Source organism: Nomascus leucogenys, chromosome 6 (assembly GCF_006542625.1).
Source record: "Nomascus leucogenys isolate Asia chromosome 6, Asia_NLE_v1, whole genome shotgun sequence".
Classification (NCBI taxonomy): Eukaryota; Metazoa; Chordata; class Mammalia; order Primates; family Hylobatidae; genus Nomascus; species Nomascus leucogenys.
In genome coordinates, this window is record NC_044386.1 from 40,204,955 (window position 1) to 40,219,090 (window position 14,136).

Sequence of the window (14,136 nt, forward strand, 5' to 3'; positions counted from 1 at the left end):
TCGTTTCTACTCAATTAGATCCCTTGAAGTAACTAGTGCTATCCTTTTCTGATTTATCAGATACATTCCTTGCATTTTCAGGTAGCCATAGAGACTCAGGCACGCATGCTTTTGGGAAAACAAACGAGCATGCGGTAGTACAGTATTATGCCATTTAATTTATCTTGGAGTCATTTTAAAAAATATGTAACTTGAGTATTTAAATTTTCTTCCTGTGGCTGCACAGTATTTTAATCTATGGGTATATCATCAACTACTATTGATGAACATTTAGGTTGTTGCTAGGCTTTTGGTATTACAGACTACGCTGTAGTAAGCATACTGGTACATATGCCTTTTCATATGTTCAAGTAATTTCTTTTAAGAGCAGAATTGCCAGGTCAAAGAATATGCACTTTTTTCTTTTTCTTTTTTTTTGAAACAGAGTCTCGCACTATCACCCGGACTGGAGTGCAGTGGCGTGATCTAGGCTCACTGCAACCTCCACTTCTGGTTTCAAGCAATTCTCCTGCCTCAGTCTCCCAAGTAGCTGGGCTTACAGGCACCCGCCACCACACCTGGCTAATTTTTTGTATTTTTAGTAGAGACGGGGTTTCACTATGTTGGCCAGGCCAGTCTCAAACTCCTGACCTTGTGATCTGCCTGCCTCAGCCTCCCTAATATGCACATTTTATATCTTGATAAAGATTATCAAATTGTCATTTAAGGAGAGGCTATGCCAATTTGTTTCCAGGTCTCACTGATAATGAAAAATTATTCATTGATATGAAAAATTATTATTGATAAAACCACTAAACCATTTAATAATAATATTGCCAATTTTGGGAGTTGCAAAGAGTTTCTGTATTACACTAATTTGAGCTCATTAGGTCTTTTCTCTCAAATTAACTTTTCATCACATAAAAATTGTACAAAATAAGCTATAAATGTTTTGTCAGATAATACATATAGCTCAATTACTTGACTGTGTCATTGTATTTAAGTGTGAGGCTCACGTCTAGGACCTCCTCATTACTGGGGCTCCACCTTCCATCCTGGAATCATTCAGTTATTTACTCCTACCCGCTGGTTGCTGAGCATTGCTGTAGAAAATTCGTATCTCAAACCTTAAGTTAAGCACTTTAGTGTCTGATTTATCTCTTTTTCCTAATTGCTATTTCAGAGCTTCCCCATATATTCAAGACCTCTGTCCACACCCCATCTCCAGCAGATTACTTATCTTCCAACCCCCAACTTACCTGTAACAGCATTCATCTTTGTCCCCTCTGTTTTTTTTTTTTTTTTTTTTTTTTTTTTTTTTTTTTTTTTTTGAGATGGATTCTCACTCTGTCACCCAGGCTGGAGTGCAGTGGTGCAATCTCGGCTCACTGCAACCTCCGCCTCCCAGGTTCAAGCGATTCTCCTGCCTCAGCCTCCCGAGTAGCTGGGACTACAGGCGCCTGCCACCATACCCAGCTAATTTTTTTTGTTTGTTTTTGTATTTTTAGTAGAGATGGGTTTTACCATATTGACCAGGCTGATCTCGAACTCCTGACCTTATGATCCGCCTGACTCAGTCTCCCAAAGTGCTGGGATTACAGGTGTGATCACTGCACCCAGCAATTTTTTAAATTTTTTTTAAAATTTTTTTGAGACAGAGTCTCGTTCTGTTGCCCAGGCTGGAGTGCAACGGCCTGTTCTCGGCTCACTGCAACCCCTGCCTCCCGGGTTCAAGTGATTCTCGTACCTCAACCTCCCAAGTAGCTGGGATTACAGGTGCCCGCCACCACCCCCAGCTAACTTTTTTTTTTTTAGTAGAGACGGGATTTCACCATGTTGGTCAAGCTGGTCTCCAACTCCTGACCTCATGTGATCCACCCGCCTTGGCCTCCCAAAGTGCTAGGATCACAGGTGTGAGCCACCGCACCTGGCCTGTCCCCTCTTCTTTTATTCTAGAGAAAGAGGTTTCCCTTTTCTTCAAAGCCAATTCTAGATCCCATGCCTTGATGTCCCTCTAAAACCATGTCCCATCTGTCATTCCATCTCCTTTCTCCTTTGCCTCTTTGCCCAACAACAAATAAATAATGGATGTCTCTCCTGGCTTAAAGAATCCTGTTATTGGCTGGGCACAGTGGATCACTTGAGGTCAGGAGTTCAGGACCAGTCTGACTAACATGGTGAAACTGAGTTGAGATCATGCCATTGCACTCCAGCCTGGGCAACAGAGCGAAACTCCATCTCAAAAAAAAAAAAAAAAAGAATGCTATTATTGACATGCTCCCCTCTAGCTAGTCATCTCTCTTGTAGGCCGTTTTATTTTTATTTTTTTGAGATGGAGTCTCGCTCTGTCGCCCAGGCTAGAGTACAGTGGGGTGATCTCAGCACACTGCAACTTCTGCCTCACGGGTTCAAGCAGTTCTGTCTGAGCCTCCCAGGTAGCTGGGACTACAGGCTCGCGCCACCATGCCCAGCTAATTTTTGTATTTTTGGTAGAGTCGGGGATTTGCAGTGTTGGCCAGGCTGGTCTTGAACTGACCTCAAGTGATCCACCCGCCTCGGCCTCCCAAAGTGCTGGGATTACAGGCATGAGCCACTGCACCCAGCCGGCCGTTTTATTTTTAAATAGAGATGGAGTCTCACTATGTTGCCCAGGCTGTTCCCATCAAGCAATCCTTCTGCCTTGGCCTCCCAAAGTGCTGCTGGGATTACAGGCGTAAGCCACCATGTTTGGCCTTGTAGGCCTTCTTAAAGGAATTTTGGTACTGACTGTTTTCATGGTCATCCTTCTCACTCACTTTTGCCCCATGGCAGTGGGCCTTCTGATCCAATTACATCACTGGTTAAAGTAATTTCCTTGTTTTCTTTCCTTCTACTTCTGGCTATTTCATTTCCTTCACTGGCTCATCTACCTGCTGTTTTAACTTGGTGTTTAACTGGGTTCTGCCCTTGATTTTTGTTATCATACAACATCCTCAGAAATGTTTTCCTATCTGGAGGTTTTTACTGTCACTTAACCCCTAATTTGGCCAGGTGCGCTGACTCACACTTACAGTCCCAGCACTTTGGGAGGCCAAGGCAGGCAGATCACCTGAGGTCAGGAGTTTGAGACCAGCCTGGCCAACATGGTAAAACCCCATCTATACTAAAAATACAAAAAAATAGCCGGGCGTGCTGGCGCACACCTGTGATCCCAGCTACTCGGGAGGCTGAGACCCAAGAATCACTTGAACCCAGGAGGCGGAGGTTGCAGTGAGCCGAGATTGTGCCACTACACTCCAGCCTGTGTGACAGAGTAAGACTCTCAAAAAAAAAAAAAAAAACCCTAATTTATATATAAATCACCCTCTATTTGGCTCCAGAATTACCTTTACAGCTGTCTACTGGACATCTCCACTCTGTTCTGAGAACCTTCAACTCAGCAGACACAAAACTGAATTTATAGTCTTTCCCAGCATATCCTGCTCCAAACCTACGTGGACTCCTGTGTCCTGTTTCTTTATTCTCATTGGTATTTTAAGCCAGGGATCTGAGAATCTCCATCACTGATTCCTCCCTCCTTACTCCTCACCCACCGTACTGTTTTATACCTTCGTGCCTCTTTTTTTTTCTCCTATTTCGTTCCAGGCCGAATTGACCCCCTCCTCTGTGCTGCTGCAGTACATACTCCATCGCTCTTTTCTGTGACAGATCTTTTACAGTGCATTGCATTTGTTTATTTTCATGTATTTCATCTTTATACCTTGGCCTTTGATAGGAAGTTTTTTGCAAAGAAGGGCAGTTTATCTTCTTACCTTCATCACCTAGCACATGGTCTAGCACATGGTAAGTGTGCAAAAAATGCAGAAAGGATAATGATGCAATTCCGCAAAATAGAGATTGATCATGATTTTTATCTAAGGGAAAATAATTTTTTTAAGAAGTGCAAAGATGTGGAACATAATTTAGATGCAAATTGTATTTATCTTTGTCAAAGCATATATACAACTAAATATTAAATTTTATTATTTTTGCTACCTCTAGAAAAGTCTTTGGAATATGGTGAAAATATTTGAATTATGAATTGTGATTTCTCCTTTTAGCAATTTAGTATTAAAATTACCCAAAAAGAAAAAGTAAACGTTTAAAATTATTTGCTCTTAGGATTTTTCATAATTTGCCAACGTATCTTTTTTCCCTTCTAATAGGTGAAAAACCTTTTGAATGTCCAAATTGTCATGAACGATTTGCTAGAAATAGCACTCTCAAATGTCACCTCACTGCATGCCAAACTGGAGTAGGGGCAAAAAAAGGAAGGAAGAAGCTCTACGAATGCCAGGTATGTGCAGATAACATGCATTCAGTTCTTAACAAAGGAGTCTTGTCTTTGCAGTCATCAAAAGCAAAGGGAAACAGAGTCTCAAGCAAAGGTATAGGGGCTGACGGTCTGGAAAGAAATGAGAATAAAGAACATTATTGTCTTGGGGACTAAATTAGTTTTTTTTAACCCAACCCTAGATGACACCAGTGTCAATAAAAATTATGTCCTAAATAACAATCTGGAACTATAGTTAACCATGGAGCAATTATTAAAATTTGGGGTAGGGATTGGAGGAAGCATTTCAGCTGTAATTAGATTTTTTTCCCCCATGATTAGTGTATTTTTATATCAAATATCAAACAATTATTACATTATTTGATACAAAAATACAAAAAATACATTATTTGATAAATGTTCTATGTTATGGGAGAAATTAAAATATTGTTACTTTATGTTTCTAGAATTTATATGATGTTTAAACAATGAAGGCAGTATTGAAATGTTTCTCAAAATGTATTTAGGTGGCCAGGCACGGTGGCTCACACCTGTAATCCCAGCACTTTGGGAGGCCGACGTGGGTGGATTGCCTGAGGTCAGGAGTTCGAGACCAGGCTGGCTAACATACTGAAACCCTGTCTCTACTAAAAATACAAAAGTTAGCCGGGCGTGGTGGCAGACACCTGTAATCCCAGCTACTTGGGAGGCTGAGGCAGGAGAATCCCTTGAAATCAGGAGACAGAGGTTGCAGTGAGCCAAGATCGCACCATTGCACTCCAGCCTGGGCGACAAGAGTGAGACTTTGTTTCAAAAAAAAAAAAAAAAAAAAAAAAAAAAAAATTTAAGTTACTAGCTGTGTCAGCTAGAAGTCCAAATGAACCAAAGAATTATGAAATAGCTTGGACTAGATTCTATTGCAGGTACCATATTTATAACATTTACAGAATAAGCCTTCAACCTTTTCTTTACAGAGAATAAATGCATTCATATTTCCTTCAGTTTGGATATAAGTATTGTCTACATCATGTTTTTGGTTATTTCAGGTCTGCAACAGTGTGTTTAACAGCTGGGACCAGTTCAAAGATCACTTGGTAATACACACTGGAGATAAACCCAACCATTGTACTTTATGTGATTTGTGGTTTATGCAAGGAAATGAATTAAGGAGGCATCTCAGTGATGCTCACAATATTTCAGAGCGTCTAGTAACAGAAGAAGTTCTTTCAGTAGAAACACGTGTGCAAACTGAACCTGTAACATCAATGACTATTATAGAACAAGTTGGGAAGGTGCATGTGCTACCATTGCTTCAGGTTCAGGTGGATTCAGCACAAGTGACTGTGGAACAAGTCCATCCAGATCTGCTCCAGGACAGCCAGGTGCACGATTCACACATGAGTGAGCTTCCAGAGCAGGTCCAAGTGAGTTATCTAGAAGTGGGCCGAATTCAGACTGAAGAAGGTACTGAAGTACATGTAGAGGAGCTGCATGTTGAACGGGTCAATCAAATGCCAGTGGAAGTACAAACTGAACTTCTAGAAGCAGATTTGGACCACGTGACCCCAGAAATCATGAACCAAGAGGAGAGAGAGTCTAGCCAAGCAGATGCTGCTGAGGCTGCCAGGGAAGATCACGAAGATGCTGAGGATTTAGAGACCAAGCCAACAGTGGATTCTGAAGCAGAAAAGGCAGAGAATGAGGACAGAACAGCTATGCCAATTTTAGAATGAAATTACACATGAATATATTTTTTAATTTACTTGTTGGGTTTTTGAACTGATTATGGGCAGTATGACTGTCCTTAAGCCTAACAGACAAGTGGACCAAAGTTAAGCTGTTTCCTGTTGTGCTGAACTGTTTCTGTTGAAACACATTGATTCCCCTCCCCCTACTTAATGCCACAGAGGAGGGATCTTTTCCATAACTGAAGGGGAGTTTTGAGAAGTATATTTCTGGAAACTTAAATGGATTATATTCCTATTATATAGTTGGGTACGAATGTATCTATTTTCATTGTGGTAAAAGTTCTTCCTTTTCTCTTTCCCAGGTCATGTTCTTCCTCAAATTTTTTCCATATTGTAAAATCACAAACTTAAATCATTAGAATACAAGTTTATGTATTCTAATGCATGTTAGAAAATTGAATAATATAGGAAACACAAGGCTGCATGATGAAAAGTGCATTGTTACTGTGCAGTTAAAGTTTGGCTTCTGGCTTTCTTTAGTTTGAACAAACGTTCTTGTCTACCCCAGTAGTCACAGATGCCGTCTTTGCAACAGAAAGAGTGGTGGTGACAAAATTTCTAGAATGTTAAAAAAAAAAAAAAAAAAAAAATCCACACCCATGTGCCTTCTCAGAACCAACTGAACTTCTGTAAAGCATCTCTGGTTCTTTCAAAGTTTGTGTTGTAAGGAGCAATGTAGATGATGCTATAATACTTTATATTTTTGCTTATAATGACAACCACCAAGTTCTTTTTCACTTAAGTTAGGTTAAGAAATTTTATTTAATGGCCACTGAAGGGCCATTTTCAATTGGGAAAATTTATTTACATCTGTGGTAAACTTTATTTTGATGAAAAGTTGCACTAGTATTTTACCACCAGATGAAAAAAAGGTGAAGCAGCATTTAAAAATTAATGTATTTAAAATAAAGTACAGAGAAAGACGTGTATAATTATCAGGCTTTGTTTTGAATGGAATCTTTTCCCCCGATCCTTAATGTAAAGATCTTGTGCTATAACTTTTAAAGCCATACAAATAAGAGTGCTAAACTGTGGACTTAAAAGTAGGTGTGTAAATATTTTTAATCAGTATTACTTGGAAAATAAAATATAACAAACACATAAACCAATATGCTATTTTCTTTACCTGTTAAATATTGGGAGTTCTTTACATTTTTTAAGTAAACTTTAAAATTATGTGTTCATGACTCTTTTTTAAAAAACTACCAGTGTGAAAGTTTATATCTGGGCAGAGATAGTTCCTCATGTGTCTTTACTCGTGTTAACATGACTGATGCATGAATTGTGATAAATTTTTAATCACACCTCCAACCCCCAAAAATCAGCTCAAAAGCATGGAAGAAGTTCATATTCTTTGTGTTAATAGTTCTTACATGGTAGGCACAACAGCAGGAATTCTCCACTTAACTGTGTCAAATGTAAAAGACCAATGCGATTAGCTCCCTTTGGTAATCCTGATGTTAAATGCTATCACATTAACAAAAATACACTGAAGAGAGTGGCTTCCCACCATTGGAGAAGTCAGATTTAGATATAAATCTGAAGATAAAGCCAACCATTGTATTAAGGAGGCCGTGTTTTTAAGATCAAAACAGGGGTGTGAACACTTCCAAGTGTGTACTGTTTGGTAGTTGGGTACCTACTGCAAAGCTTATTTAACAGTATATTTTTTATTTGAAATTGGAAAATACCGATAATATAATTAAATTATATCCCAGTGAATTTTCAGTTTGCCTTAGGATGCCAATGTTCCTGAGTTAAGAAAAAAAAAACCCTAACAGATAGTGGTCTCAAATATGTAAATTGCTAGTTAGTATCTAGTGAATTTTGAATGCTGAAAATAGGGCACACCGTGCCCTTAAGCTAAGGTATGAAACAAGGATTTTAAAACGAGTTCTGACAACAAGGTAAAGATCAAGGGCAAAGGCACATCAAAGTGTTAAAATTATTGAGTTTTCGCATTTGTCAAGACCTTTCGAGGCAGATGTGAGATGCAGATAGAGTTCATTTTTCTTTTCCCAAAAGGTATAGAAGCTATCAGTGTACCCAGAATGCTAGTAAATTTGATTGCAAAAGTAGAGGAAAACTATCTACTGGTGATAAACTGTATGTTGAATAACATTTTGTAGTTGGAAAGCACTTTATGTAGAACATAAAACAGCTATTAACAACTGACGTATATTTGCTTCAAGTACTGAAGCAAACTGGATATTTAGTCCTCCAGTATTCTACTCTATTTCTACTGGAGTTTTAAGATAAGTCTACGGTATGAGCTACCAAGTTGGACAGTAGAGTGCGCAATGATGATCACATAGAAATAAGTCCCAAGTGCACTGAGAACAATGAGAGGCTTTTCTATATTCTCCGTTTCAACAGCAATTCTCAGACATCAATTGGGTGTCTTAATTCAATCTGACACCACCCAGATTTAGAGCAAGTTAAGTGCTCAGTACCACAAAATTGCCCCCACTTCAGACACCAGCCACAAATGCGATCAACAGGCTACCCGCCCAGCCAACTGTAACTTTACTGTTCTTATGGGCTTCCCATCCCCCCAAGTTCAATAATGCATTGAAACAACTCAGGAAAGCACTATACTTAACGACTACAGTAAGTATACAATTCAGGAACAGCCAAATGGAAGAGATGCATAGAGTAAGGTGGGAGGAGGGGGTTGTGGAGGAGAATAGTAGAGGTTTCTCTGCCCTCTCTTGGCATGCCACTTTCCCAGCATCTTGATGTGTTCAACTCAGAAGCCCCCTTACTGAGGTTTTATAACCTAGACTCATTAAATTATTGGCCACCGGACTCAATCTCCAGCCCCTCCTCTCCCTGGAGGTCTCAGGTGGGGGTAGTAATTGTAGCCCTTTAATATGATTGGTTCCTCTAGTGACCCGCGCCCATCTTGAAGCTATCTAGGGGCTCTCTGCCAATAGTCACCTCGTTAGCATAAACTGGTAAGGTCAAAAGGGGCTTGTAATGAATAACGACATTCTGGAAATTCCAAGGATTTTTGGAGCTGTGTGCAAGGAACCGGGGAGAAAAACCCAAATCCATTTTTTTGTTTTGTTTTTAGACAGTTTCACTCTTGTTGCCCAGGCTGGAGTGCAATGGCGCGATCTCTGCTCGCTGCAACCTCCACCTCCCAGGTTAAAGCGATTCTCATGCCTCAGCCTCTCGAGTAGCTGGGATTACAGGCATGCGCCACCATGCCCGGCTAATTTTTGTATTTTCAACAGAGACGGGGTTTCACCATGTTGGTCAGGCTGGTCTCGAACTCTCGACTTCAGGTGATCCACCCACCTCAGCCTCCCAAAGTGCTGGGATTACAGGTGTGAGCCACCGCGCTTGGCCTATTTTTTTTTTTTTTTATTATACCACACCTATCATCTGAGATTGAAAGAAAAACTAAACTGAATACATTAGCAATACATTTAAAAGCTAGACATCTTTTGGATATGTACAAAACCAGAAGGCTCTTGTAGTCTTACCAGTTTGAAAAGGCTACCTGGCTGGAAATGGTGGCTCACGCCTGTAATTCCAAAACTTTGGGAGGCCAAGGCGAGCAGATCACCACTTCAGGAGTTCGAGACCAGCCTGGGCCAACATGGTGAAACCCCATCTCTACTAAAAATACAAGATGAACCAGGCATGGTGCTAGGCCACAGAGCAAGACTCCGTCTCTAAATAAATAAGTAAATAAATAAACAAAAATAAAAAGGCTACCATACTCAGATAATACTGAATGTAGGAACATTTGAGAATTTGAATGCTGCTGCTCCCACTAGTTTGAACTTGGAATTAAAGATTTCATTATTAGAAGGGTCCATGAAAGTTGTCTAGACTAACTGCCCATTTGGATTTTAATTCACATTTTCAATTTAACATGGGTTGATTGTTTTAAACAAGTGATTCTATGATCATTAAACTAGTCACACAAAAAGTATTTTATAACTCTTACATGCAAAATTACAAATTCCTGACCTAGAAAGTTTAGCCTGATTTTGTTGGAGAAAACGTAATAGCTTTGAATTCATTAGGTTAACACTGACCTTTGTGTTAATTACATCAGGAGAGGGAGGTCTAGACTGTTTTTCTTGTGTAGTCTGCTGAGCTGTGCTATACCTCTTACAGGATTTGTCATAAAGAATTCAAATGAGAAGTAGGAATTAAACCCTCATCACCCCACCAGTTAATAAAATCCTTCATAGTTAGAAGCCCAGACATCTATTACTTTAAAACCTATAAAAAACAAACAAAAAAAACCAGAGGCCGTCATAATAGTTTGGACTTCTTAAAACTCTACTCCCAGGCCGGGCGTGGTGGCTCACGCTTATAATCCCAGCACTTTGGGAGGCCGAGGCGGGCGGATCACGAGGTCAGGAGATCGAGACCACGGTGAAACCACGTCTCTACTAAAAATACAAAAATATTAGCTGGGCGTGGTGGCGGGCGCCTGTAGTCCCAGCTACTGGGAGAGGCTGAGGCAGGAGAATGGCGTGAACCCGGGAGGCGGAGCTTGCAGTGAGCCAAGATCGCGCCACTGCACTCCAGCCTGGGTGACAGGGCGAGACTCCGTCTCAAAAAAAAAATAAAAATAAAAAACTCTACTCCCTGCCCTACAAATGTAACTTCATTAATTCTATTGACATGGTAAAGAAGGCAGCATGTGAATTCAATCTTTTTCTCTTTGCCCTTCCTGCAATTCAATCTTCTCTTTGCGCTTCCTGCAACCCAACATGTCCCTATAAAAACTTTTTTTTTTTTTTTTTTTTTAGACAGGGTCTCGCTGTGTCACCCAGGCTAGAGTGCAGTGGCGCAATCTCTGCTTACTGCAACCTTTACCTTCTGGGCTCAAGCAATCCTCCCACTTCAGCCTCCTGAGTAGCTACGACTACAGGTGCGTGTACCACACCCAGTTCCTTTTTGCATTTTTTGTAGAAATAGTCTTTCTGTGTTGCCCATGCTGATTTAAATCTCTCGGGCTCAAGCGCTCTGCCCGCCTCGCCCTCCCAAAGTGCTGAGATTACAGGCAGGGGCCCTGTGGCCAGCCGAATATGGCTTAACTATTCAACTGAAGCAATATCCTCTCCTTTATATTTGTACCAAAATGCAGTCTGGGAAAGAAAAATTTTATTGTAACGTAATAGCTATTCTTTATGATTTTGAATACATTTAGTTATCTCAATGACTTCACTGAAGTTACTGTATTATTAGCTATCATTTTATAAACAGAGGAAAGGAAGAGAACGAGAAGCTGAAAAAACAGTTTGTTGGAAGTGGAGCCAGTATTTGAACTGAGCAGGCCAGACTTCACAGACTACACTCTTGGTCACTAAAATAACTCGCCATGAGATTTCTCTGTGGTTGGCCACTTTGGATTGCACAAAGCATAGGACAATCAGCTACCTTCTTTTTTGGAATCCATACCAGCTCTTGATGGAGTTGGAAGTGGAGGGGACAAGAGATCAGAAAAGCCAGCAAGATACATGCAGCCAATTGCCTTTTAGTATCTTCTTGCCCTGAGACTACATCATTTAGGGAATGGTTCTCTAACTTCAGCAAACATCAGAATCTTGTTGAAACACACATTGTTGGATCCCACACCTGTTTCCGGTAGAGGGTGTCCAGGTTCTTGGCATCTTGAACAAAGAATTGGACAAAATACACAAAGCAAGGAAAGAATGAAGCAACAAAAGCAGAGATTTATTGAAAATAAAAATACACCCCACAGGGTGCGAGCAGGCCCAAGCATAAGGGCTCAAGGGCCCTGTTACAGAATTTTGGAGAATTTAAATACCCTCTAGAGGATTCCATTGTTTACTTGATGTATGCCCTATGTAAATGAAGAGGATGCAGTAAAGTTACAAAGTCATTTACTCAGCATATGCCCTATGGAGAGGATATTTCCTGTGAATTGGCCTTAGGTTCCCTGCCTCTAGACCCTATTTTCCTGCCTCATCTCCCCACTGAGAGATGTGATCCTCATAAATCTTTATGGGAGGAGGAGGGACCTATGGTCTTTCTTCTGTAACTGCTACATGCTGGCTTGGGGTGTAGTCCCTACCTATTGGGGATAACGGAACTCTCGCTTTGCTCTGTCTAGTGGAGGCAGGGTAGCTTCTTGATGGCCACGGGTGGTTTCTTCACCTGGAAGTGGCTGGAACCTTTGTTGCATAATCAACTGAAACTTCATAGTCTCTAGGCAAGAGGAAATGAATTTAATTAAAAGATTTAGGCAGGGCGCAGTGGCTCACACCTGTAATCCTAGCACTTTGGAGACAGGTGGATCGCCTGAGGTCAGGAGTTCAAGACCAGCCTGGCCAACATGGTGACACCCTGTCTCTACTAAAAATACAAAAAAATTAGCTGAGCGTGGTGGCAGGCGCCTGTAATCCCAGCTACTAGGGAGGCCGAGGCAGGAGAATCGCTTGAATCCAGGAGGCAGAGGTTGCAGTGAGCTGAGATCGTGCCATTGCACTCCAGCCTGGGCAACAAGAGTGAAACTCCGTCTTAAAAAAAAAAAAAAAAAAAAGATTTAATGGGAACTTCATGGGGTGGATACCTATGCTGTCAGGAATGTGTGTTATAGAGATTTGCAGGAGAGGACTGGGCGCAGTGGCTCATGCCTGTAATCCCAGCACTTTGGGAGGCCAAGGCAGGCAGATCACGAGGTCAGGAGTTCGAGACCAGCCTGACCAACATGGTGAAACCCTGTCTCTACTAAAAATACAAAAATTAGCCGGGCGTGGTGGCGCACAAGCCTGTAATCTCAGCTACTCAGGAGGTTGAGGCAGGAGAATCGCTTGAACCTGGGAGGCAGAGGTTGCAGTAAGCCAAGATTGTGCCACTGCACTCTAGCCTGAGTGACAGAGCGAGACTCCGTCTCAAAAAAAAAAAAATAAAATAGAATAAAATAAAATAAAATAGGAGAGATTTGCAAGAGAAAAAAACAAAACCTGGCTTGTTCTAGAATCTATGTGTTTCTTTAAAGTCTTAGCACAAGCAACTCCATTTTGGTTTGGTTTGGTCTACTGGGGCCTAGTGCATGAGCTTAGTCCAAAACAATAGCCTCCCAGAATTTTGTTTAAAAAACCCCTTTTGGGGTAGGTTCTTACTTTGGTGAGAGTGTGACCAAAACTTAGGGCCTTAGTGCCACTCTCAGTTACCTTCATCATGGGTTTCCAGTCTTAGCACGTCATTTATAGGTTATGATGTCTTCCTAGTTGCACATTTTTTTCTTTTTTTTTTTATTTTTTGAGACGGAGTCTTGCTCTGTCGCCCAGGTTGGAGTGCAGTGTTGTGATCTCGGCTCACTGCAAACTCTGTCTCTCAGGTTCCAGCAATTCTCCTGCCTCAGCCTCCCAAGTAGCTGGGATTACAGGTCCTCACCACCACGCCCGGGTAATTTTTGTATTTTTAGTAGAGGACGGGGCTTTGTCATGTTGGCCAGGCTGGTCACAAACTCCTGACCCCAGGTGATCTGCCTGCCTCGGCCTCCCAAAGTGCTGGGATTACAGGCATGAGCCACCACACCCGTCCGGTTGCATATTTCTTTCAGCTCCTGTCATTCCAGTTGAAGAGAGATCATAGGACATTCTAGAGATGGCTGCATGCAAGCGTTTAAAACCTGTGAGAGAATACAGCACACCAGGGAGACTATTATTATGACCATTGGGAGGATAATACCAAGAGTTCGAAGTATGCTCCTTACCTGAGGTTCCCATAAACCAAACCTCCTAAAATCAAATTGATCAAAGAATGACTTAACTAAGCAGTTTCTTTGTTAATTTGCTACACCTGAATTTCTTTCTTTTTTTTTTTTTTTTTGAGACGGAGTCTTCCTCTGTCGCCCAGGCTGGAGTGCAGTGGCGCGACCTCCACTCACTGCAAGCTCCGCCTCCCGGGTTCATGCCATTCTCCTGCCTCAGCCTCCAGAGTAGCTGAGACTACAGGTGCCCGCCACCAAGCCTGACTACCCGGCTAATTTTTTTTGTATTTTTTTTAGTAGAGACAGGGTTTCACCATGTTAGCCAGGATGGTCTCAATATCCTGACCTCGTGATCCTCCTGCCTCAGCCTCCCAAAGTGCTGGGATTACAGGTGTGAGCCACCATGC

At 41.4% G+C, this 14,136-nt stretch overlaps 1 protein-coding gene across 9 annotated transcripts in view; it reads left to right on the top strand.

Annotated features, from left to right (window-relative positions):
* The window catches only part of ZNF131 (zinc finger protein 131), a 55,933-nt gene extending 48,735 nt beyond the window's left edge, over positions 1-7,198 (top strand). For 7 of the 9 annotated variants that reach the window (XM_030814031.1, XM_030814029.1, XM_030814033.1 and 4 more), the window contains 2 exons: positions 4,164-4,294; positions 5,317-7,127. In XM_030814031.1, coding sequence (XP_030669891.1) covers positions 4,164-4,294; positions 5,317-6,003 — 818 coding nt within the window. In that variant the 3' untranslated portion in view covers positions 6,004-7,127. Of the gene's footprint in view, positions 1-4,163; positions 4,295-5,316 lie in introns of all 9 variants that reach the window. The other 2 variants (XM_030814027.1, XM_030814034.1) reach the window with 1 other exon arrangement.
* The last annotated feature ends 6,938 nt before the right edge of the window (positions 7,199-14,136 follow it).